General features: G+C 34.6%; 1 protein-coding gene across 10 annotated transcripts in view; it reads left to right on the top strand.

The window, feature by feature from the left end:
- Positions 1–27,738, top strand: part of SENP6 (SUMO specific peptidase 6) — a 118,093-nt gene that overhangs the window by 73,394 nt on the left and 16,961 nt on the right. For 9 of the 10 annotated variants that reach the window (XM_045803924.2, XM_045803909.2, XM_045803895.2 and 6 more), the window contains 8 exons: positions 4,179–4,411; positions 7,383–7,553; positions 13,755–13,788; positions 14,176–14,370; positions 15,370–15,596; positions 17,158–17,267; positions 17,423–17,539; positions 26,683–26,805. In XM_045803924.2, coding sequence (XP_045659880.1) covers positions 4,179–4,411; positions 7,383–7,553; positions 13,755–13,788; positions 14,176–14,370; positions 15,370–15,596; positions 17,158–17,267; positions 17,423–17,539; positions 26,683–26,805 — 1,210 coding nt within the window. The remainder of the gene's footprint in view (positions 1–4,178; positions 4,412–7,382; positions 7,554–13,754; positions 13,789–14,175; positions 14,371–15,369; positions 15,597–17,157; positions 17,268–17,422; positions 17,540–26,682; positions 26,806–27,738) is intronic. The other variant, XM_045803931.2, reaches the window with a different exon arrangement.

The raw sequence follows: 27,738 nt of genomic DNA, 5'->3' as shown, positions 1-27,738 counted from the left end.
TTAAACTCATATATTATGATAAAGCAAATAAGCAATTATTATCCCCAGAAACCAAGATTTTCAGTGTTAGTGAAAAGGAGTTCAAAAGTAAAATCAGAGAAGTAAAAGTCCCATAATTTTAAACTTGAATTGGAGATAATAGTGTGAGAGTATCATATATATTCTCTCAAATAGAAATGAACGATCCTAGGTCCCATATTTGTGTTTTTGAATACCATTTCTCAGTAGAAATAGCTAGAACTTCTCAGAGAAATGGCTGACTCCAAGACCAGAGCAGGAATGTATTTAATAAATCTAGATCATCTACTCATATCAGGAAGCATGGAAGCAGTCAAAAACGACTGTGGACATGTCAGAAGGACACGGGAGCTAAAAAGAAAGGGCTCCTACTGATCAGTAGTGGTACTACTTGGGTCACAGAAGGTATCATAACTACTATTTATTGAAATATGTCAAATATATTAAAATTAATTATAATGATAATTAAAATTAATCATAATGATATCCCTCCCTAATCCCCCCAAAAGAAGAAAAGCTCTCCATTGGTTACGTTTGGAGGTTGCTTAGGTTCCAAATCATTACTTTAAAAACTGGTAAATAAAAGGGGATAAAATTAAAAAAAATTTTTTTAACCTGGGAAATATATCAAGTTCAGTTTGATTCAATATAAAAACCTTAGCTCATACCAGTACGTTATCTTATTTTTCAGAAAGAACTCAGGGGCACCTGGGTGGCTTAGTTGATCAAGCGTCTAAGTCTTGGTTTCAACTCAGGTCATGATCTCAGGGTCGTGAGCTTGAACCCCACATCAGGCTCTGCGATCAGCTTAGAGTCTGCTTGAGATTCTCTCTCTCTCTCTCTCTCTCTCTCTCCTTCTGCCCCTCCGCTCATGCTCTCTCTCTCTCAAATAAATTTAAAAATCTTAAAAAAAAAAAAAAGAATTTGGTTAAAAAAATGATTACTGTGTGATGAGTGTCTAACCAACATTCTGTTATATTATGATGGTGTTGGTATTTGGTGAATATTTTATGATATATTTTAGTGTTATACCAGTACAATATTAAATATTGTTAATGCCATTTGAATCTTTCCTAATGGTGAGGTTTTTACATTTTAATGGTTAGATATGAAGAAAACTCTCACTAGGTAGTTACCGGGTACTATTACTGAGCCAAATGTTCTATAGGAAACTTAGCATCTTAAGGAGATTTCTAGGATGAGAGAACTGGAAGTTAATAAGGCTAAGGGTGATAAGTAAAAAATAAATAAATTCATGTGGTTGAGGTGCCTTAAGTGGTTTACTATTCAGAGCTTAACCTAGGACCATATCAACCATGAATTAAAATCATAAAGCATAAATTTCCCTCCCCAGCTCATAAAAGAAAAAAAAAACAATTGAAGACTAAGTATTTCCCATTAAAATACATGGAAAAATATGTTTTAAGAACATTTTGTATTAGTAATTAAAATATCATTTATTGAATGCTTAATGTGCCTTGCTTTGTGATAAAGGTATATACACTAACCAGTTCTGGTTTTTACAGTCATGTGAAGTAGGCATGAATACATCCCATTTTATAAATGAGGCAACCTAGGCTTAAGGAGATTAACTTCTCAATATTATATACTTAGGGACTATTGGAGTTTAGATTTTAATAAAACATTTTTCTGGTTCTAAAGTCTGTTTTCCTTATATACTTAATCATTCTTAAATTTTTATTCCTATTAAAGTAGTTTATTATAATGGAATTTTTATTATGTCCTGGGTGGTCAAATAATTAATAAAATGTACAGTGTCTCAAGTAATGGTGATAAATTCTGTGTAGAAAAATGAAGCAAGATCCAGGGAATAGAGTGATAATTGTTAGGTGTCAAGATGAGGAAGGGTGCTATTTTAGATAGGTGGTAAAATAGGCACCTTTGATGAAGTAACTTTTGAAGAGAACCCAGAATGAAGTAAGGAGAGGGATGTGCTGAAATGTATAGGAACAAGATGGAATATAAGTACAAAGATCCTGTATTAACATGCTTGGGTTGCCATAACAAAATACTGTAGACTGAGTAGCTTAAACAACAGAAATTTATTTTCTCACAGTTCTGGAGGCTGACAGTCCAAGATCAAGGTGCCATCACTTTGTAGACAGCCACCTCCTCACTGTGTCCTTATGTGTCCTTTTTTCTATGCTTGCAAAAAGAAATCTGCATTTCTTCTTTTTATGAGGACACCAGTCCTATTAGATTAAGGCCTCACTTTTATGACCTCATTTAGCCTTTGTTACCTTCTTATTGGCTGTATCTCCAAATACAGTCACAGGGGGGTTAGAGCTTTAACGTATGAATTTTGAGGGGACACAGATCATCCATCATAGACCCTGATGCAGAATCTTACATATCACATAGAATGTATTCTATATATAGAATGAAATGAGCTATCAGAACAAGATTTTTAAGTATATGGTGTCTTCGCACACTTCCCATTTGCTTTGCAATTGTGGTGTCATTGAGCACAACCCTCATTTATTTTAAGTTAACAAAACAAGAGCAATGTAGTATGATTTGCAGCATTGGGGCTTTAAAATGAATTTTTTTATATAGTAGATATAGAGGTGTCCCTGAAGCACCATAAAAATAATTATCATTAGAACAGTACGCTTCCCCTTTAATATATAATACGTATCCATATGGTTTTTCGTAAATATATTATGCAGTTCATGAACTTTTTTTAAAGCTTATATATGTCAGGCACTGTGCTAAACCTTTTGTATATTAAATCATTTGTTCTTGTGACAGTTCTTTGAAATAGGTACCATTTTTGAGCCTAATTTCACAGAGAAGAGAAACTGAGGTAAATTAAAAACCCTAACTTTCAAATATGTATAAATCTGCTTAGACCTGCTAATCTGGCCTGTTAGATTTTTTTTTTTTTTGTTAAAGAAATAGGTCCAAAAGGATCCAGTTTGGCATTTGCTTCTGAGACCAGACAACAAAATAAAAAAGCCAAGTGGAGTGATGCTGGGATTATGTCTCCCTGGAGCATGTGTATTACTCAAAAAATATTAACCAAACATTTACGTGTGGGATTTTAAGAAAGAAAATTGCTTATACAAGTTTATATGTTCTTCAACATGATTTTTTGAATTCTTTTTCTTCACCAGGTGGTTTTAGACTCCGGGAATATAGCAGTGAACAAGGCAATGATCCTGCTCTCTCATAGCTTATATGTAGTGGGGAAAGAGCAAGTAAACATCTACAACAAAAAACAATAGAAAATTTATAGCAGTTGTTGTGAATATGCCAAGTATCTGGATGCTTACTTTAGATGGGATAATCAATCAAAAGGCTAATATTTGATGACAAAAATGCAAAGTGTTAGGGGAATTGCAATCCAGACAAAAACAAGCTGTGGAGTTTGAGGAACAGAATATAAGTGGATTATGTGCCTGGAGCAGAAAGAGGGGGATATGGAGTAGTATAAGAAAGTTGAAGTAGGCAGTGGCTAGATTATGTACATTTATAAACCATAGTAAGGAGTTAGGGTTTGACTCAAGTGCATTGTGAGTGGCTGTGGGGAATTTTGATACAAAGATGAGTTTGATAAGACCAATAATGAGTAGAAGGTCTAAGAGCAAATTCCCTTCATAATATCTTTTCGTGCCGCATTCATTTACTCCACAGAATTTACTGAGCAATGAACAGTGGTCCACGTTCTCCCAAGGACCAATTATGATTTTAGTGATTTCCTGTGTGGAATAAAATTATTTGGTCCCATGGAATTCCACACACATTTATAATGCATGCTGTTTTGTGAACAGTTTATATGCAGATTATCTTCATTCTCGAGACTTTCTAGAACTCTGAAGTAGATCTATGATAAATGTTCAAATTTTGCTGTAACTTGTGTATTTTCCTGTGTGGGTGATGGTAATGGACTACAGAATAATTTCTTATTTGTATATTCTTAATTTTAAGAAAAGACAGTTCTTATGCTTTCTTCATTTTTGTCTCCAAATTGAACTTTTCATCAGATAGAACGGATTATATCTTCATTCGTTTTTATTAATCTCAGTTCTGGAAGAGATCCAAAGCAAATTTGGTATATTTCCCGCTTTGGTAGAATATATTTACATATTTAACTGACAGAAATGAAATACCTGAAGTATTTAACATTTTCTTTATAGTAATTTTGTCCAGTGATGATGATGATGATGACAATGACAGGACTAACAGAAGAGAAAGCATATCTCCTCAACCTGCTGATTCAGCATGTTCTTCCCCAGCACCATCCACTGGAAAAGTGGAAGCAGCACTAAATGAAAATATCTGTAGAGTAGAGCATGAACTAAGAAGCATTCCAGCAGATTCAGAGTTAAATACAGTTACATTGCCAAGAAAAGCAAGAATGAAAGACCAGGTACTTTTCACATTTATTGACATTTATTCAGATTAAGTCCCCCCTTTAGGATGTAAATACTTTTTTAGAGGGAAATTTGGCAGTGTCATTAGGAGAAAATGATAAATTATTCATTAAGTGAGGCTTAAAATAACCGATTGGCAGATTATTTAAAAGAACATTAAAACATATGAAAAAATAAATTTCTATTAAGTTAAAAGCTTAAAATGTGAAAAATTCAACAAGAAGAAACAATATCAACTTTATAGTGAAATTTAAGTATGAACAAGTATATTTGTATAATCTAGTGGACAGGGAGAAGTCATTTTTAACTTGGATGTATTATACTATGATACTATTGTTTTGCTGTGTTTTATTTTATATCTTAATATATAGAAATCTCAAAATTATGTCAATAAATGGATCTAGAAAGGAATGTTTGTAATTTGTAATCTAAAGATAGAAAAAGACAAAAAGGGGAGAAAATTCAGATGAACTTAACACTTTCGAAATTAATACAAAATCAATTAATATGGACTGCTGGCTAGACTCCGGAAAGGGTACTTTTCTGATTTGCAGGTGGAAAAGAAAGTTGTTATGGCCTTTTGGGAAAGCAATTGTAAAAACATCTATTAAAATTTTTGAATGTGTACTGAATGACCAAAATATTCATTGCCTAGACTCAAGAAGAAACTTCTCCTTACAGAAAGGGAGTATCTAAGACTGTATGTGTAAACATGATTATTGGCAAGCAAAATCATTGTTCATTAATATGGAAATGGCTGAAGAAATTATGGTACTGTTATGCAGTCATTTACTAAGAGAGCTGTATAAATGTCTACATGGTAGTGGTAGGTAGGAATACCAAGTTACAGATATATGCATATTTTTTAAAAACTTTTTTAAAAAATTAAAAAACCTCATGTTAAAAAATTACATATGTGCATACATAAATGTCAGGAATTGTTATCAGTATAGATAAAAATACGGAAACATATACTTGGTTGTTAAGGTGGAAAACAAATGAAAAACAAAGTAACTATAATGATGATAGAAGCCTATGGATTACTATTTTTAATAAAATTTTGGGAATGCCTTTTCAAGCATTTCAGCCAAGCAAAAATAGTAAATGAAGAGATGAATATATTTTATTAAATGGAAAGTACGGAACAGTGTACCAAAACACCATAAACTGAATTTGATAGGTAAATGTGAGTGGGGGAAAAGCAGTGTGAACCGTGTGACAGTGTGAGTTGGTCCTTTATGTATTTTTTGTTTCTTAAAAATCAAGAAATGGAAGCAAACCATAGAAAAATAAGTAAATGAATAGAGTTTTAGAAAGGTAATGAAGTACTGAAAATGAAATTAAAATACATTTTGTTAACCGTCAGATCATGGAAAATCTTTGAAGTATATAATAGTGTTCATTTTGGTTAGTGTTTGGAGAAATGGAAAGTTGAATGTGTAAATTGGTAAAGCTATGCTGGAGGGCAGTTTGGCAGTAGTTATATATATACCATGATTTAGCTGCAGAAATGCTTGGAGGAGAATAGTGTGTCATGGGGTAAGGTCAGAAAGAACTCACATGTCCAGCCTAGGAGGGTTCAATTAAATAAATAATGGATTTCCATATAATGGAATTTGTGGGTGAACAGTTTTCATACTGGCACACTTAATAATAAGGGTTCCTCAGTGCTCTTTTAGAGGCTTCTTGGGAGGTTGTGGACCAGCACTTCTGGACTCAGTCTCTCCACTTTGGATTTAACTGGAGCAGCTCTTAAATTATGTATTTTATTATTGAGCTGAATAACTTTCATTTGAAGAAATAATTCTGAAACTAAAAAAAAAAAGCTTTTAAACCTCTTTAATAGGTTTCTATTAATAAGTTGGGAAAATACTCATGATTAATCTGTTAATAAGCCTGAAAAAGCAGTTTGCAGAAATTGTGTGTGTGTGTGTGTGTGTGTGTGTTGTGTTCATACATATTTTTTCTTATGCCATACATCATAGAAATGTCCCTAGAGGGACAATGGGAGAATACTGCCTATCTCTATGCAGTGGATTTTTTTTTCTTGCTTTCTATCAAGATCATGTTTTATTCTTGTGATAATAATACAATTTTTGGCATAACTTCAGTACCATTAAGTTATATACTCAAAATAATATTTTATATTATCAATTTGCAGTGTGGAAGTACTGAAATCTTAACAGATCAAGTACTTTAACATTTTAAAATATATAAAGAAGGATCATTTTGTAAATGATCATTCCCCTAAGTACCTGTTTTCTGAAGAATTGATGATTTAGGGATGCCTGGATGGCTCAGTAGCTAAGCATCTGCCTTATGCATGGGTCGTGATGCTAGGGTCCTGGGATTGAGTCCCTCATTGGACTTCCTGCTCAGTGGAGAATCTGCTTCTCCCTCTGCCCCTGCCTTCCCCCTCCACCCCTGCTTGTGGTCTTTCTCGCTCTCACCTCTCTCTCAAGTAAATAAATAAAATCTAAAAAAAAAAAAAAGACTTGCTGATTTAATCCAAGCATTGTAACCACTACCACTATTACTAGCTAACTTTCATCTAACATTTTACTGTGCATGAAGCACTATGCTAAGCTGCTTGTATACAGTTCATTTCTTAGTATTTTACAGTTTAGGAAATCAAAACTTAAGGAGTTGTTACTGTTTTAAAAATCAGATAATTAAAAGGTGGTATAGCTGTGATTTGAACCTAGGCAGTCTGATTCCCAAATTACCATTTCTCAATGCTGTGCTATTAATGGAATTTCATGTAATGACTAGATGAGGTATAGCTGGACAAAATAGGAAGGATTTCTATTACATGAAATCAGTAAATATTTATTCTCTGGTTGAAGTAAAATCAGTCTTTTATGTTTTGATAATTACATTTTTTATGTTACGTCTTTGCATATGTGTACTTAGTTTGCAGCCTTGTTTTAAATGCTTAATTAAATGAAAATTTTTTTTCTTTTTCAGTTTGGTAATTCTGTCGTCAACACACCTCTAAAACGTCGTAAAGTGACGTCTCAAGAAACTTCCGTTGATCCTGTATCTTTAAGCTGCCAAAGTTCCTTTGACAGTGTCATTTTAAACTGTCGAAGTATACGAGTAGGAACACTCTTCCGGCTATTAATAGAGCCTGTAATTGTAAGTATATTCTTAAGCTTTTTACTGTACCAGTTATGAGATTCAAAATTCCATAGCTAAGGCTAATATATAATATTTTAAAATTTGTAAATTAAAATGTTTAACTTAATAGGATATTAAAAATTATTTCAAGATTTCAGATTGCTTTAAGAGAATATAGACAAGTATAAACAGCTCCTTACAATAAAAATCAGTGGGTATAAACTTAACAATGTAATGTTTAAGGAAGTGACATATTCATCATAGAAAGATACTTATTCTCACTAAGTCCGAAAACAAGCATGTTACTGTCTTATTCTCCTGCCAGCTCAGTGCATGAAAAGAGTATTTTAAAGAATGATAACGAGAGAAAGGATCCAAAAGCTTTGGAGGCTGCAGAAAAATGTCTTGCAGCATTAAGACTCTTAGAAATAGATTATTAGAATAAATTGCCACCCAAGAGGCATTGTGCTTTTGGACTAGTTTGGTGTCCACAAAGCCCAAAGGACTTAGTCCTTTATTGTACTTGTGATACCTGTTAATTCTGCTGCCACCAGTCTAATTCAAATGTGTATTTTCTATTTGAAATTTTAATATAATCTCCTTAACCAGTCTTAGTCATCATTTTTCTTTTTTCTAATTTATTCTACACATTATTTTCCTATAGCACTGCACTTAGTTTGTACCTTTTATTTTATAATGACTTAACTTGGTATCCCCAGCTGTCTGTTTTTGTCTGGTCTTTCAATCCTGGTCCCCTAGTATAGTTCCTTATACTAAAGCGGAGTCGTTAAGGAAATACATTGTATTACATCAGGAAAGTTAAAAGGTAGTTTTATTATTATTGAAATTATTTTAAGTAATAGTTACTTATTTTCTAGGAGTCATTGTTTCAGGATACAATATGATCTAAAGGGAAAAAAAAAGACCTATAAGTTAGTGTAGGAGAAAATGAATTATGTACCTGATTTCTTAATAGAGCAAAGCTGTATAGGAAACCTGTATTTTTTTTTTAATCATTAACTCCAACTTCTCACCATTAAAAAAAGCACTCCAGAGATTTAAAGCAAATTATATACAGACTACACTATCCAGTACCCAGTAACATTGTAACATACATCAAGGTTGTCAGGGATTTATGAAATTTGTGTTTTGTTACAAGTCTTCATAGTATAGATTATCTTTCCTGGTTTCTGTCAGTTAACAAAAATGTCATTCTAAGTCAAAATACCTCGAAAATTCTCAGGGGTACCCTCTAGGTTTTGTGGCTTTTCCCCCACATTAACACTGTTATTCAGAACTTTTCAATATGATAATTAAGGTTTTGCTGATAATTTAGACATTTGGTTGAAAGTTGCATATTTGGTCTCAAGGCTAGCTAACAAGAACTACATTAGGGCGCGTGGCTGGCTCAGTTTGTAGAACATCTGACACTTAATCTAGGGGTTTAAGTAATTTCCACACCTCAGAGATTACTTAAGAAAAAAAAACTACATTAAAATTGGAGTGAAAAATTTTTTACATAGATTTTAAAGTTTTTTGCATCTTAGGTTATATATGATCTAGTGAAGGAAACTAACTTCATGAATTTATTTTAAGAAATACAAGACAGGGACGCCTGGGTGGTGCAGTCATTAGGCGGCTGCCTTCGGCTCAGGGCGTGATCCTGGCGTTCCGGGATCGAGTCCCACATTGGGCTCCTCCGCTGGGCGCCTGCTTCTTCCTCTCCCACTCCCCCTGCTTGTGTTTCCTCTCTCGCTGGCTCTCTCTCTGTCACATAAATAAATAAAATCTTTAAAAAAAAAAATACAAGACAAAATTTAAAAAAATTTTTTAAAAAGGCAATATACGTAATATAAAATGTGTTCATACAGGTTTTTTTTTTAATGCTAAGTGAAATATTTCAGCCAATAAGTAATTGTGTTTATAATGTGGAATTTTGTAATCTGTGCTATTAACTTTCCTTGTACCATGGGATTTTTCCAGAGAACATTCTTTGATGAAGTATAATTAATCTATAATTTCTTCAGATAAACTATTAAAAATAAAGATGATTTGGGGTACCTGGGTAGCTCAGCCACTTAAGCATCAACTCTTGATTTTGGCTCAGGTCATGATTGCAAGGTCATGGGGATTGACCCTGTGTCAAACTCTCAGCTGGGCATGGAACCTCCTTGGAATTCTCTCTCTTCCTCCCCTTGCCCCTCTTCCTGCCCCTCTTTCTCTGTCTCTCTCTCAAAAAAAGTTTTTTTAATGAAAAAAAAACTTTTGACATTTTCTTCTTGAATATAACTTCCTTATGTTTTATAGTGAAATGATTTATCTGCCATGTCATCATTAATCTCAAACAGATTTTAAATGTTTTACTGTTTTATGTATTTTATCAAATCTCATTTATTATTGGGTAATTTAATTATTTTAAATTCATTCATTGCGAGAATTGGTACTATCTAGAAGTGCCAATTTTAAATCTTTTTACTATTTTTTTAAAGATTTATTTATTTGAGAGAGAGAGAGAGAGCATAAGCAGCGGGAGGAAGAGGGGCAGAGGGAGAGGGAGAAGCAGAGTCCCCACTGAGCGGAGAGCCTCATGCAATTCTAGGACTCTGGGATCATGACGAGTCAAAGGCAGGCACTTAAAAGTCACCCAGGCGCTGCTGTTAGGTTAGGTTAGCTTAGCTTAGGTTAGTCATGTTATGTTATGTTATGTTATGTTATGTTATGTTATGTTATGTTATGTTATGTTACATTATTTTATTCTTAGTAAGGTCTCTATGCCCATCGTGGGCTGAACTCATAGCCCTAAGATCAAGAGTCACATACTCTACCAAGTGAGCCAGCCAATTTTATTTAAAAGTAGTACCTTTAAAAGTAAATACTTTTATTTTACAGGAAAATGGCTTACGTTATTAGGAATACCATATATACCCAAATATAGTGCAATTCCTCATTTTTCCAGTGAGAAAATTGAGAAGATACAAAATCAAGGTTTTCAGCTAACTTAAATTTAAAAACTGTTGGAGATGATGGTGAAATAGCCCAGTGTCTACTTGTAATTTAGTTACACACAAATTTTTAAATGACCGATACTTAGACATGCTTCTATTTTTACATCTCATATGACAGTGTTATTTAAATGCTTCCATGTTAGTGTTTATGTCATCCTTATTGCTACTTTTTAAGTCATCTAACATAATTTTTAAAGCCCATAACTTCAGCTTCTATGTATGTGGAATGTTTACCAAGCTACAAATAAGGTGCCTCCATTTAACATATTACCTTCAGGCAGTTTTTATAAGGTATGTTTTGTGACATGCTAGACTTTGCAGTTGTTGTAATAATTACTAAATTTATTTAATATTTCTTTGCTTCCTTTTTTTACATTGTGAAAATTTCTAATCAGAAAAGTTGTTATAATTTTACAGTGAACGCTCCTAAAACTCCAGCTAGATTCTGTCATTAGCATTTTACTAAACTTGCTTTTCATGTATCTATTCATCTTTCTATAGATCAATCCAACTTACTTATTTTTAAGTAGGCTCCACACCCATTGTGGGTCTTGAACTCAAAACCCTGAGATCCAAGAGTTGCATGCTCTACCAAGTGAGCCAGGCAAATTATGTCCACAGTCTAGAATGTCCAATTAATTAATTTTTAAAAATTTTAGTGAACATATAGTGCAGTATTAGTTTCTGGAGTAGAGTTCAGTGATTCATCACTTCTGTACAACACCCAGTGCTTATCACAAGCCCTCTTTATTTATTTTTTTATTTTTTTTATTTTTTAAAGATTTTATTTATTTGACAGAGAGAGAGAGACAGCCAGCGAGAGAGGGAACACAGGCAGGGGGAGTGGGAGAGGAAGAAGCAGGCTTCCAGCGGAGGAGCCTGATGTGGGGCTCGATCCCAGTACTCTGGGATCACGCCTTGAGCCGAAGGCAGATGCTAACGACTGAGCCACTCAGGCGCCCCAACACAAGCCCTCTTTAATACCCATCACCCATCTAGCCCATCTCCCACCCACTCCCTCCATCAATAACTCAGTTTGTTCTCTATTTTTAAGAGTCTCTTGTGGTGGTGTGCCTGGTTGGCTCAGTCAGTTTAAGTGTCTGCCTTCAGCTGGGATCATGATCCCGGGGTCCTGGGATCAAGCCCCCTGTCAGGCTCCCTGCTCAGCAGGGAGTTGTTTCTCCCTCTACCTCCTCCCTTCCCTCCCTTTATGCTCTCTTTCTCTCTCTCTCTCAAATAAATAAAATTTTTAAAAAAACAAAACAAAAGAAAGAGTCTCTTCTGATTTGGGGCACCTGGCTGGCTTAAGCATCCAACTCTGGATTTCATCTCAGGTCATGATCTCAGGGTTGTGAGGGTCGAGGCTGGTGTCAGGCTCCAAGCTAGGTGTGGAGCCTGCTTAAGATTCCTGATTCTTTCTCTGTCTTTCCTTCTGCCCCTCTTCCCCCTCTCTATCTCTCTTCCTCTCAAAAAAAAAAAAAAAGTTTCTTGTGGTTTGTGCCCTCTCCTTTTTTTTTCTTTTCCCCCTTCCCATATGTTCATCTATTTTCTTCTAAAATTCACATGAGTGAATCATATGGTAATTATCTTTCTCTGACTTATTTCACATAGCATAATATGCTCTAGCTCCATCCACGTCATTGCAGATGGTCTCCAATTTATTTTTAAATGCATTTGGAAATTCTTGTCTACATTTTTCATTCTCTTAATGTAACACACAAAGTGAGTACTAATTCAGGATATAGTGGGCTTAATATGTCTTCTCTGTTAAAATAATTTAGTTAGAAAATCACCTTTTATAACTACCAATAACAGCTGATTGAGGCAAGATCTTCAGTGGATGCTAAAGCCATTAGCAGAAAGGTTATTAGGGAACAGGATAGTGACAAGCTTTCAAGTATCTCTCCACAGATTACTATTTAATTACTAAGGGAAAAATATATCTTAACAGCGGAAAGACCTGGCATGTTGCCTTTGCCAAGTGATTAAGCTTGTATCAGTAATGGGACAGCCTGACATCATGTGCCTTCCAGTATAATGTAGTAGGAGGTATAAAATATCACCTATATGCTATATTTGCTGGAAATGTGTGGCCTGAATTTTAAAATGAGGCAACACAAGTTCAAGATGTATATTTTGTAGAACCTAGCCTGGATTCTTCAAAGGTCATGTCATGAAGAACAGAAGGGGCATATTTCTGGTCCTAACTGGGGTAGACAAAAGAGACAAATGTAACCTAGACAGAATCATGGAAGTTAAAACACAATAAAAGGGGCTCCTGGGTGGCTCAGTCAGTTAAGCATCTGCCTTCAGCTCAGGTCATGATCCCAGAGTCGTGGGATCAAGTGCCACCTTGGGCTCCCTGCTCAGTGGGGAGCCTGCTTCTCCCTCTTCTGCTCCCCCTGCTTGTGCTCTCTCTCTCTGTCAAATAAAATCTTAAAATAAAACACAATAAAGAACAATTTTGATAATTGGGAAAGTTTGAGTAAGAAGTATATGTTGGATGGAATTAATCTTGATTTTCTTAGATATGGTAATGCTATTTTGGTTGTATAGGAGAATGTCCTTGCTCTTGGGAGATTTAGGGATGGAATATCATGATGCCCTCTGCTTGTTTTTTTTTTTTTTTTTTTTTTTTAAGATTTTATTTATTTATTTGACAGAGAGAGAGACAGCCAGCAAGAGAGGGAACACAAGCAGGGGGAGTGGGAGAGAAAGAAGCAGGCTCCTAGCAGAGAAGCCTGATGTGGGGCTCGATCCCAGAACCCCGGGATCACGCCCTGAGCCGAAGGCAGACGCTTAACAACTGCGCCACCCAGGCGCCCCCCTCTGCTTGTTTTATGCTGGTTTAGCAAAAGGGAGGTGTGTATGTACACAGAGTGATGGGGAGTAGGTGTGGCACAATTTTAACAGTTGGCGAGTCTAGGTAAGGATTATTCAGGATTTTATTGTAATATTCAGTCAACATCTCTTTGAAGGTCTAAGAAATAAACCAGTAATATAAGAAATGTTCTGAGTACTTGAATAAAAAGGTGTGAAGCTTGCCTTTCCAAAAGATAATTTGGAATCGGGGGATATCTCATATTTAAGTACATGGTAGATGGTTACGTTTTTCTGCCCTCCGTAGTCTAGGTCTCAAGTAATGTGTCATTGAGGTATTTGTAGCAAAATCTTCATAAGTCTGTGATTGGTACTAATTTATCTTACTTTTTAGTTTTGTTTAGATTTTATCAAGATACAGCTAGAAGGTAAGCTATTTTATGTCTTTTTACTCACTAAAGCTTTCTTTACAATAAAACACTTTATAGGAATATAATATTAAATGATATTCATAGAGTTCATGAAGATAAGTTATTACTTATATCTTCTTAACAAAGGGCATGTATCTTAATAGTATAATTTCATTCTGTAACATCATAAAACCTATGTTTAATTTTATAAGGATACTTCATTAGATTCCTCTTCATTTGGAAAAAATGTAGAAGTTTTATAAAGATTTTTTCATTTCCCACTACACTTAATATTTTTAGAGTGTAGCAAATATGTGATTAACTTTAAACTTGTATTTCCTCATAGTTTTTTCCATATAATTTTAAGAATTGATCCCTTTTGTAATTCCATTTATTCTCTCCCAGAACCAGAAAATGATCCTGTAGGGATTACTTTAAATACCTCTGATCTAACTAAATGTGAATGGTGTAATGTCCGAAAATTACCAGTCGTGTTTCTTCAGACAATACCAGCAGTTTATCAAAAGCTGAGCATGCAACTGCAAATGAATATGGAGGATAAAGTTTGGAATGATTCTAAGGGAACAAATAAATTAACAAGTAAGTTTGGTAGAACACATTATAATAATACATACAGTGCATCGCATAGCAGAGTGTGAGTGTGCTTTAATAGATTCCTTAGATGTGTATTATCTACAGTCCTTACAGTGATCTTGTAAGATACACAAGCACGTATATATAATATATTATAATTCCCATTTTATAAATTAGGAAAAAAGCCCACAGAAAGTGGAATTTCTGAAGATGAAACCCAGGTTTACCCATTTAAAAAGTTTTCAAAACGGGTTAAAACTCAAAAAAGGTTTGCACTCCTTATTTTAACACTGTAATCTGAGTAAAATGAAAAATTTTTAATGCACTGGTAGGAGTGCTAAGTGTAAATCAACCATATACTTCTGGAGTCCTTGAAACAGCCTGAAGAGGAAGTTTGCTGGCTCATAGAATAAGTCTTCATCTTCTACAATAATAGATGTAGTTCTCCAGTTTGTTTTGCTTCATCTCTAACAGTTATGACATAGCATGACTAATTATAAAGGAAATACTTTTCAGCAGTAATTGCTGTTTTAGCTTAATGATGAATAAATGATAGCTGCTATTAAAGCTGCAAGAATCGGCACATTAGTGAATTAGAGGTTTTTGCAGTTAAATTCTCTAGAGATATTAATAGTTCACCTGTCAGTTTCTTATTTGTGTTTGACAAAAATGTTAATAGATATATATTTAAAACTATATATGGATCCTATTAGATAAAATAGATTAGTTACATCCGTGAATATATTTGTTTTTAAGCTTGCTGCTAGGGTAATGTATTCTGGTTCCTTTTTCTTAATAACTTTTAGGTGACATTGTTAGGTGACACTGTCACTGGTCTTCATCCCAGTATTTATTAGGTATTCACTGTATACCGAACAGTATTTTGAACATTTACACCAGATTTCTGGTGATATCCTCGGAAACAACTAGTTGTTACTCTTTTTCTAGTATCTGTTTGCCTGTTTTTTTCCTTTAAGACTTAAAGTTATATTGATTTCTTTTCAGATTTGGAAGAACAATACATAATTTTAATTTTTCAAAATGGCCTTGATCCTCAGGCAAATATGGTATTTGAAAGTATCATTACTGACATTGGCATAAAGAATAATGTGTCCAATTTTTTTGCGAAAATTCCCTTTGAAGAAGCCAATAGCAGACTTGTTGCCTGTACAAGAACCTATGAAGAGAGCATCAAAGGAAGTTGTGTGCAAAAAGAAAACAAAATTAAAAATGTAATTATGTTTTTTAGTTTTTTAAATAATGGGTAGCTTTAAGGTGACATATGTTTCATTATCAGTATACTGCTCATTTTGGAGTTAGATCTTTTTAATTCTATTTCAGAATTACTTGCTTTTGATTTGTAAACTATTTTGTATTAAAACATTAATGGCGGGTAGGTGATTTGTGACACAAATAGTACTTGATATAGGTCTCAGAAGCAGTTTTAGTTCCTTTCCATATTGTATTCTTATCTTTTCATCTTTTCTTTTTCTCTCATCCTTTTTTTCTTTTCCTCCCTTTCCTCCCACTCTGAATATACATGTTCATAAACTGCTACGTTCAAATTGATTGTTACTCTTAAATTTGCTGGTGGTTGCCAGTGATCTTTATTGGCTTCAATACAGATAAAGGAATTTTGGTCCTTGATGTACATTTAAATGTAACATGTGCATACATGGTTGAAAATTTAGGAAATAAAGAATACGTGCCATTTGATTGTGACTATCAACATACGTATCCAGTTCTAGAGTAACTAATCATATGGTGGGTAACTCCGAAGCCACTTGAACCAAAAGCTGTGTACTCTTGTAACACATAGTACAATGTTAAATTAACACAAATTAGTCCCCTAACCCTGCAACTGAATTTTACTAACTTAATTTATTAGAAATACTTAAAATCTTTCAACCTGCCTACAAATTGGAAATAGGGCTATCCAAGTCATAATCTACATGACGCTGAGCGAGGTCTCACCAGAGAAGAGATATTCACACGGTTAATGGGTTGACGAAAAGAACTGAGGAAAGGGAAACCATTCCCCTTCTTTTGTAGAACTTGGCGACAAGAGATTATTAATGAGGAAGAAAAGAGCAACTCAAGCCGTAAGGCAGCTGTGATAAAATAAAATTTCAATGCAAGGCTCTTTCTTTAAGGACTTCTTCATTCTGGGGAACTGAAGCTCATTGGACTGTGTTCTTTGAGCCTCTGCTCCCACATCCCATGGATTGCCTAGTCACTGAACTTGGGTAGGCCTCAACTTCCAGAATCAAAAACCACTATATCTGTTCTTTGGATTTACAAAAATAATCTAATTTAATAAGGATGAAGAGATAAGATTAGACAAGATACCAGAAAACCATAGTTACAAAAATTGGAAGACTATCTCTGTTCTAGAAACTACAGATAGAAAGAGTGTGGGCTCTAGTTTTGCCTGTTTCTTATTTTTAATTGTTAAAAATCATGTATACTGGGGCGCCTGAGTGGCTCAGTCATTAAGCATCTGCCTTCAGCTCAGGGCGTGATCCCAGAGTCCTGGGATCGAGCCCCACGTCAGGCTCCCTGCTCCGCTGGGACCCTGCTTCTTCCTGTCCCACTCCCCCTGCCTGTGTTCCCTCTCTCGCTGGCTGTCTCTCTCTCTGTCAAATAAATAAATAAAATCTTTAAAAAAATCATGTATACTTTTTAAATTCATATTTAAAATTTTTTTAATTGTAAGGTATTCTTGCCTTGTGTTTGCTTTTTTATTGAAAAATTTCCCATTTGATTTTATAAACTGATAATTTCCTTTACCAGATGTCCCTTGAATCTAAAATACAACTTAAAAACAAGCAAGAATTCCAGTTTTTTGATGATGATGAAGAAACTGGAGAGAATCATACCATCTTCATGGGCCCTGTAGAAAAGTGAGAGTATTCATTTACATTTGCAATGCTCTTAAATTTGTTTTCTGTGTTATTACATTTCAGTTACATACATACACACACACACACACATATATATTTGTTCATTTGCTTGTGCGTGTTTTTTTTTTTAATTTGTTTGTTTTATATTGTTACAGATTGATAGTATATCCACCACCTCCAGCTAAGGGAGGCATCTCTGTTACTAATGAGGACCTACACTGTCTAAGTGAAGGAGAATTTTTAAATGATGTTATCATAGACTTTTATTTGAAGTAAGTTAATTTTCTACTTTCTTTTAGCATATCTGTAACATTCTAAAGTGCATATCTTTGTTTTCTAGAATCAGAACTGTTTGGATTTTGAATTCCATCACTGCCATTTATTGTGTGACATTTGGGAAATTATTTAATGTCTTTACCTGTGTTTTCTCATTTAAAAAGTGAGAAGAATAACAACATCTAAAAGGGTATTGAGATTTAATAATACATGTCAGGCATTAGGAAAATACTTGGCACATGCAGCATGTTCATAAATGCTAGCTTACTGTGTTGTTATTGTTACACTGGTTTAAGCATTTAAAAAATTGTTACTACTAATTTAGGTAATAAACTGTTGAGCAAACACAAAGGTATGATTTGACTTGATATTCATCAGGTGCCAATTATGTGCCACATACTGTGTTAGAAGTTTATGGTCTTGTAGGGAACACAAATACGGGACTGAAGCATTAACAGAAGTATTAACATGATATAGACGCAGCAGCAGAAGAATGCTTCATTCTCTTTGGGGGTTGGGAAATAAAAGGGACGAAGAAGCTTTCCTGAAGAGCTTACATCATGACCCAGTATACACATGCATATACATGTATGTGCAGTGCGTTTATACATGTATAGATTTGTATGTGTTTACTGGTTTGTGATATGAAATAAGTGTGTATATGAAACAAAACAGAACTTAACTATCAGTGTATCCAGCACTTGCCAGTATTTTCTAGTTTATTCTAATGTATGTCATAAAACAATATTTTTTTGAAGAACTAGTTGTTGAAAGCTGCTGAATTGACTTTATAGCCTACTAATAGTTGCAGCCAGCCGTTTGGAAAAAGAGTATATTGTTACGAAGAGTGAAAGGTTTTGATCAGAGATGTGGTATCATAATCGAGCTTCCTTAAGATCATTTTGACAAGCATGTTCATTGTGGATGTCTAGATGAGAGATGATTTAAGGAAAGTTACTTAAGGTGATGTAAGAAGCCCGATTAAGGGGCACCTGGGTGGCTCAGTTGGTTAAGCTTCCAACTCTTAATTTCAGCTCAGGTCTTGATCTCAGGGTTGTGAGTTCAAGCCCCACGTTGGACTCCACGCTGAGCATGGAGCCTACTTTAAAAAAAAAAAAAAAGCCCGATTAAGGCATTTTAATTGGCGTGAAGAGGAAATAAATGTTTTTAAGAGGTAGAGTGGTTTAGCAACTGAATGAATGGATATTAAGAAGGAGAGGAATGGTTGGCAGGTAACTCCTTGCTTTCTGACTAGTGAGACCTGCTAAATGATTTTGTCACTGAATGTGAAGCAAAGAACAAAAACAGAACAGGTTTGTTGGAGGAGGGGATAAGTTTGCTTTTAGATGTTTTTGATACAACAAAAAGGACAGTGTCAGTAAACAGTTGAGTATATGGCTCTGGAGGTCATTTGAGTTCTGGTCTGGAGACATGTAGAGTTAGGACACTTTATTTTGCAAGTGGTAGTTTAATTATGAGAATGGGTAAAATTGCTTAGGTAGAAATATAGAATGAGAAAAAGAGCTATAAGGACAGAATCTGGAGGGTTAGACAGGGAAGAAAGAGATCTCATGAATAAATTCTGAAGGATTTGAGAGGTAAGAAGAGAAATCCATAGTGGGTTATGTCATGAAATTGAAGGGAATTGAAAGCGTTAAAGGAGGATACATTTAGTGGGGTCAGTACAGCAGAGGTTAAGGCAGATAAGGGCTCAGAATAAGGTCACAGTAACCCTGAGCTAATACGGATCAACTGTAGACCTGGACTTGTACCGTGGTCCCTGGGAGACAATGAGGTACTCTGTTCTCTCTCTCTGTCCAGCAGAGGTGGTATCAGTGGAGGCCTAGTGGGGAGACTCCCATCCCTGCTTATAACACAGAGCCCCTCTATCTCTCATAATAGTGGCCTAGGAGAGAACCTGATCTTCCATCCCCACCTGGCAGTAATGAGGTGGAGCCCACTGCACCCACTAGAAGGTGGCACTGGGGAGGCCTCTTAAAGCACAAGAATTAAATAAGATCTAGAGTCCTGTAACATAATACTCAAAATGCCCATATTTCAATAGAAAATTACTTCTCTCCCCAACAAGCAGAGAGATCTCAAATGGAATGAGAAAACATAATGTAAATAGATAGTCAACACCAACATGGCACAGATATTAGAATTATTAGAATTAGAATTATGACAGATTTAAAGTATCCATTATAAAAATCCTTCAGGGAAAAATTGTGAACATATGTGAAACTTATGAAAAAACAGATATAAAGAAGAAAGAAATGGAAATTTTAGAACTAAAACTATAATAAATAAAAGCTTCTATAGGCTCAATAGCAAAATGGAGAGGACGGAGGAAAGAGTCAGTGACGTAGAAGATAGAATATATCACCAGCTACATCCAGTTCATTCAGTCATTCCTTTATTAAATTTATTTCTGTATTTGAGGTGGGGAGGGGCAGAGAGAGAGGGAGAGGGGAAATAGAGAATCTCAAGCAGACCCACTGAGCACAGAGTCCAAGGTGGAGCTCCATCTCACGACCCTGAGATAATGCCTTGAGCCGAAATCAAGAGTCAGACACCCAACTAAGCCACCCAGGCACCCCTAATTACATTCAATTTAAATGTACTATTTATGTCAATTAGAAGAACGAGATGGGCAGAGTAGTGGACTAATTAAACACCATAGCCCAACTATGTCCTTTCTGCAAAAAAGTAACTTCAAAGATAATAATATATGTAAGTTGAAGATAAAAGGATGATAAAAGATACCAAACAAATATTAAAGCAATAGTTAACTATATTATTATCAGAAAAATAAACTTAAAAACAAAAATTAATTACCAGGGCTAGAGAGGAATACCGTACAATGAAAAGTGAATCCACCAGGAAGACTTAGCAATCCTAAATGGGTATGTACCATACAACAGAGCTACAAAATATGCAAAACAAAAATGAACTGATCTAAAAAGAAAAACAGACAAATCCACAAGTACAGCTGGAGACTTCAATTCCCCTCTCTCAATAATTGATAGAACAACTAAACAAAATTGACAAGGTCAGTAACATCATCATCCAACAGGATATACTTCACATCAGGGAGTATTATATTCTATTTATGTTAACTGTATCCCATTTTCAAAGGTATTATTTTTCCTTTTGAAGATTTGATGGTAATGGAATATGTTTTAGTAAATTATAAAATGTATCGTAGATTTGCTAACAAGAGAAACTACCCTAGATTTTAATTACTTAACTTTGCAGATATCAGACTCCTCTGAGACCCAAAAAACACATTCAGGAATGAGTTAAAAAAAAATGAGTTCGAAGTTCTTCATAGCTAAGACAAAAGATGTTATCTCCTTTCATAACAAATGCATGAAAGAATTTTCGATATTACTCATCAGGGAAATACAAGACAAACCCACAAAGAGTTATCTCATCCCCATTTGGATGGCCACATCAAAAAAAAGTAAGAAAAGAAATAGGTATTGCCAAAAGAAAAAGAAGAAAAAGAAAGAAAGAAAAGAAAAAAGAAAAGAAAAGAAAAAGAAAGAAAATAAGTGTTGCTGAGAATGTGGGTAAATTGGATTCCTTATGCACTGCTGATGGGAATGTAAAATGGTACAGCCACTAAGGGAAACAGTATAGTGGCTCCTCAAAAATTAAAAATAGAACTGCCCTATGATCCAACAATCCTACTTCTGGGTATATATCCAAAAGAATTGAAAGTATGGTCTCAAAGAGATTCTTGAACACCCATGTTCATAGTAGCCAAAAAGTGGAGCTACTCACTTGTCCATTGATAGATGAGCGGATAAACAAAATGTGGTATATAAATACAGTGGAATATTACTTAGTTTTAAAAAGGAAGGAAATCTGTCACATGCTACAACATGGATGAATCTGGAAGCCATTATGCGAAGTGAAATAAGCCAGTCATAAAAGCAAGTACTGTATGATTCCATTTACATCAAGTGTCTGAAATAGTCACATTCATAGAAAAAGAAAATGGTGGTTGTCAAAAGCTGAAGGTTAGGGGGAAAAGGAATTGTTTAATGAGTATAGAGTTTCTGTTGTGCAATATGAAGTTCTGGAGATCTGTATCACAACCATATGAATATACTTAACACTATGGAACTGTGCACTTAAAAATTGTTAAGATTGGTGGGGCCCTAACTGGCTCAGCTGGTGGAGCATGCAACTCTTGATCTTGGGTTTGTGAGTTCGAGTCCCATGTTGGGTGTAGATTATTTAAAAATAAAATATATATATTTTTAAATGTTTAAGATTGGGAGTGTCTGGCTCGCCCAGTCAGTGGAGCATGAGTCTTGGCCTCGGGGTTGTGGGTTTGAGCCCCACTTTGGGTGTAGAGATTATTTAAAAATAAAATCTTTTTAAAAAATGGTTAAGATTGTAAATTTGATATTAGGCATTTTTATCATAATATCATAATTTTTTTAAAAGATTATCTCTTCTAACATATAATACTTTAAGAAACCAAGGGAAAAATCTTGAGTGTGCAGAACAATACCACTGTTGTTGAATGAGTGTTGTTTTGTGAATGTCAATTTGGTCAAGTTGTTTGGTAGTGCTCTTTGGGTCACCTTTGTCCTTACTGATTTTATGCCTACTTGTTCTATCAGTTATTGAGAAGGTTCTATATACTTGAGAGGGTTATATATATCAAGTATATATAGATACATACTTGGATCTCCTAGTATAATAATGGATTTGGATTTGCCTGTTTTTCCTTTCAAATTCATTTTCACCTTATGTATTTTGGGTATTTGTTGTTAGGTGCATGCAAGTTTATGTTTCTTGGAGAATCAACTCTTTGTCATTTGTAATGTCCCTCTATATCCTTGATAATGTCTTAAGCCTACATTATTTAAAATGAACATAGTTACTCGAACTTTCTGTTGGTTTTTGTTTGCATGGTGTGTATTTTTTATTCCTTTACTTTTAACTTATTTAATATTTTATATTTAAAATAGGTCTTGGTTTTGAAAGCATATAGTTGGATCTGAAAAATAAGTTGCCTATGTTTTGTTTACATTGTAGCTTATTATATTTCATATTTAAATCTTTACTTCTTGCACTGTGATAGAGATTTTATGATTTGTGTATACTCTTGAAATTCTTTACATTTTCAGGAGGCCCCTTGAAATTTTATAGTAGCTCTTTGAAACTACATTAAAGTTACATTTAAAAGTTCTGCCTTTTCTGATGCAAATCAGTATTCCAAATGAAAAAGGAAACGTAACAAAATCCGTGGTTTTTAAAAAAATCTGTTTTTGGGGTACCTGGATGGCTCAGTTCGTTGAGTGTCTGATTCTTGATTTCAGCTCAGATCATGATCTCAGGGTCCTAGGATCGAGGCCCACATCAGACTCCCCACTCAGCAGAGAGTCTGCTTAGGAATTCTCTCTCTCTCTCTCTGCCCCTCCTCCCACTTAAACTTTAGCACTTCCAAAATAAAATAAATCTTTAAAAAAATAAAATCCGTTTATATTTGTCTCATGACGTGCTTAGAAGTTAATTAAAAGGAAACTTTATTCTTAAACTTCACTATATTAAAGTAAGTAATTCAACTGCTACCAGAACTGGTCATGCTTTTCCATTTCTAACTCTACAAGTAGGAAACAAACTTTTTTTACAGTGACTTTTTTTTCCCTTAACGTACAGTGTTGTGTTAGTTTCAGGTGTATAACGGTTCAGCAGTTCTATACATTACTCAGTGGTCATCAAGATAAATGTACTCTTAATCCCTATTATCTAGTTCATCTATCCCCCCCACCCACTTCTCTGGCAACCACCAGTTCTCTGTACAACAGTAGAAGGGGGTTGTCTCTTTTTTCCATTGTTTGTCTTGTTTCTTAAATGCCACACTTGAGTGAAATCATAAGGTATTTATCTTTCTCTGACTTACTTTACTTAGCATATACCCTCTAGGTCCATCCATGTTGTTGCAGATGGCAAGATCTCAGTCTTTTTGATGGCTGAGTAATAATGCAGTGTGTGTGTGTGTGTGTGTGTGTGTGTGTGTGTGTGTGTGCGCACGCGTGCGTGTGTGCACACACCACATTTTTATCCCTTCATGTATGGATAAACATTTGGGTTGCTTTCATGTCTTTGCTATTGTAGATAATGCTATGATAAACATAGGGGTGCATATGTCTTTTCAAATCGGTGTTTTCATTTTCTTTGGATAAATACCCAGCAGCAGAATTACTGGATCATAGAGTATTCTATTTTTAATTTTTGAGTCACCTCCTACTGTTTTTCCACAGTGGCTGCACCAGCTTGCATTCTCACCAGCAGTGCATGAAGATTCCTTTTTCCTCCACATTTTCACCAATACTTGTTATTTCTTGTGTTTTTTTAATCATTCTGACAGGTATAAAGGGATATCTTTTTGTGGTTTTGATTTGCATTTTCCCAGTGATTAATGATGTTGAGCATCCTTTCATGTGTTTGTTGGCCGTCTGTATATCTTTGGGAAATTGTCTATTCATGTCTTCTGTCCATTGTTAATTGATTTGGTTGGGGTTTTTTTGTTTGTTTTTGTTTTTTTGTTTTTTTGAGTTGTATTAGTTCTTTATATTTTGGATATTAACCCCTTATTGGATATATCATTTGCAGATATGATATTGTCTCCCATTTAGTAGGTTGCTTTTTTATTTTGTTGATGGTTTCCTTCACTGTGTGAAACCTTTTTATTTTGGTGTAGTTCCAGTAGTTTAATTTTGCTCATGTTTTGCTTGCCTGAAGAGTCATATCTAGAAAAACGTTTCTACACTGATGCCAAAGAAATTACTGCTGATGTTTTCTTCTAGAATTGTTATGGTTTCAGGTCTCACATTTATGTCTTTAATCCATTTTGAGTTTATTTTTGTGTATGGTATAAGGAAGTGGTCCAGTTTTATACTTTTGCATGTAGACATCCAGTTTTCCTTACATCATTTGTTGAAAAGACTCTTTCCCCCATTGTATATTCTTGCTTCCTTGATTGTAGATTAATTGACCATTACAAGTGTGGGTTTATTTCTGGGCTCTCTATTCTGTTCCATTGATCTGTGTGTTCATTTATGTGCTGGTGCCATACTGTTTTGACTACTACCAATTTGTAGTATTTCTTGAATTTGAAATTGTATTACCTCCAGCTTTGTTCTTCTTTCTCAGGATTGCTATTCTGGGTCTTTTGTGGTTCCATACAAATTTTAGTGTTATAAATAGTTCTAGTTCTGTAAAAGATGTCTGTATTTTGATAGGGATTGTATTAAATCGTAGATTGCTTTGGGTAGTATAGACATTTTAAGAGTATTGGTTATCCCCATCCATGAGCATGGAATATCTTTCCATTTGTTTGCATCATCTTCAGTTCTTACATTAGTTATATAGCTTTCAGAGTATGCATCTTTCATTTCTATGCTTAAAGATATTCTAGGTATTTTACTAATTTTTCTTTCTCCTACATCATTATTTGTGTATAATCAACAGATTTCTGTAGGTTAAATTCGTTCCTGTGACTTTACTGAATTCATTTGTCAGTTCTATTAGTTTTTTGTTTAGGGATGGAGGGAGAAAGGGGGAGCCAAAGGGAGAGAGAGAGAATCTTAAGCATTCTCCTTGCCCAGCTCAGAGCCTGATGTGGGCTCAGTGTCATGACCCTGAGCCAAAATCAAAAGTTGGACACTTAACCAACTTGAACCACTGAGGTGCCCCTTTCTGGTGGCATCTTTAGAGTTTCCTGTATATAGTATCATGTCATCTGCAAATAGTGAAAGTTTTACTTCTTCCTTACTAATGTGGCTGCTTTTTAATTCTTTTTCTTATCTGATTGCTGTGTGTAGGACTTCTAGTACTATATTAAATAAAAGTTTTGAGAGTGAACATCCTTGTTCTGTTCCTGATCTTAGAGGATAAGTTGTTTTTCACCATTGAATATGTTAACTGTGGGTTTTTCGTATATGGCTTTTATTATGTTGAGGTATGTTCCCTCAAAACTTACTTTGTTGAGAGTTTTTACCATGAATGGGTGTTGTATTTTGTCCTGTGCTTTTTCTGCATCTATTGACATGATTATCTGGTTTTTATCCTTTCCCTTGTTAATGTGATGTATCATGTTGATTGATTTGTGAATAATAAACCACACTTGCATCCCAGGAATAAATCCAGATTAATCATGATGAGTGATTTTTTTTTAATGTGTCGTTGGATTTGGTTTGCAAATATTTTGTTGAGGACTTTTGCATCTGTGTTCATCAGAGATATTGCCCTGTAGTTCTCTTTTTTTTTGTGGTATTTTTATCTGTTTTTGGTATCAGGGTAATGTTGGCCTTGTAGAATGAATTGGAAGCTTTACTTTCTCTTCTGTTTTTTGGAATAGTTTGAGTAGAACAGTTACTAACTTCTCTTTAAAGTTTTAGAAGAATTCACCAGTGAAGCCATCCAGTCCTAGATGTTTGTTTGTTGGGAGTTTTTTAATTACTGATTCAATTTTATTCCTGGTAATCAGTCTGTTCTAATTTTCTATTTCTTCTTGCGTCAGTTTGGAAGGTTATATATTTCTAGGAGTTACCCATTTCTTCTAGGTTGTCCGATTTGTTGACATACAGTTTTTTATAATATTCTCTTATAATTCTCTGTATTTGTGTGGTGGTCATTATTTCTCCTTCATTTTTTAATTTTATTTGTTTGAGTCTTCAAGATCAGGTCTTGCAAATCATAGTTTTACTCTCAGACATCACTTTTCATTCATTGAAAACAATTTAGTAGTTACCATTGCCTAGAATATGAAGTAAATTTTGCTAATAAAGTCAGTTGTAAGAAAGGTGGGTGTTGGGGCTCCTGGGTGGCGCAGTCGTTAAGCGTCTGCCTTCGGCTCAGGGCGTGATCCCGGCGGTCTGGGATCGAGCCCCACGTCAGGCTCCTCTGCTGGGAGCCTGCTTCTTCCTCTCCCACTGCCCCTACTTGTGTTCCCTCTCTGACTGGCTGTCTATCTCTGTCAAATAAATAAATAAAATATTAAAAAAAAAAAAAAAAAGAAAGGTGGGTGTTGGCTAAATAGATATTTGATCACTGTTTTTAGTATAAAGTAAACTGTAAATTCATTATATTTGGATTTTTTTTAATAAAATAGATATTTGGTGCTTGAAAAACTGAAGAAAGAAGAAGCTGACCGAATTCATATATTCAGTTCTTTTTTCTATAAACGCCTTAATCAGAGAGAAAGAAGAAATCTTCATGAAACAACTAATCTCTCGTAAGTCAAGCTCTGAAAATATTTAACAGATGTAGTAAGTCACTTAAGTTTAATTTTAAAAAAAGTACTTGTATTGAGGTAAAATCTTTTAATTCTATTGTCAGCAAAATTAATATAATTCATAATACTCCAAAGCCTCAGGAATACCTAGAATTCATAAAGGTTTTTGGTCCAATATCTAAATCAGTATTCCCCCAATACACCTGATAATTAAAAAAAAAAATTACTTGGATACTTATGAAGTACAGATTGCTCTATTTTACCCTAGATGTTCCATTCCTAATACTTGAGAGGAACCTGTGAATCTGTATTTTTAATAAGTTCTTAGGATAATTCTGCTCCAACAAGTTGAGGAGATACTAGTGTTCTACATATCAGGCTTCAATCGGTTTGTTTATAATTCCTCTCTGTATAGTGATTATATCCAGCCCTTTTTTGCGCTGATACTTGGTCAAAAGATGTATACAGAATGCCATGAGGGCTGTCAATTGTCTTGAATTGATAGCTGTTGTGTATAACATAAATAATATTTTATACCGTTTCAGTGATTCCTAATTTTACACTTAGAGTTGATGATAGTGATTGGTTTGACCAGTGTTCATAATCTATTTTATTTCATCTTTTGTAATGCTCATTTTTTGTGCTCTCTTCTCCTCAGTCATTATAGGTCATGGTCTGATACATTTCTCAGTATGGTTGTTAATATGCAGTAATAAAAATAGTAGCACTGGTTCACCTAGTAAATAGTAGCAGGGATTAAATAATTCCTTCTTGCAGATCCAGTCATGGGCAGTTCCACACCTTCCTGCCTCCATCTGATATGCTCTCTTTTCTTTCCCTGACTTGTTAAATCATCTTATACAACTGTTTTATTTGTTAGCATCTTAGTCTTCATAATTTAAATGGCCGCATATAAGCTGAAGCACTAGAAAC

The sequence above is a fragment of the Ursus americanus genome, chromosome 29 (genome assembly GCF_024610735.1).
Source record: "Ursus americanus isolate L20-20 chromosome 29, mUrsAme1.1.p, whole genome shotgun sequence".
NCBI classification, from domain to species: Eukaryota; Metazoa; Chordata; class Mammalia; order Carnivora; family Ursidae; genus Ursus; species Ursus americanus.
Note: the sequence above shows the minus strand (reverse complement) of the source record. Positions and strands in the feature narration are given on the sequence as shown.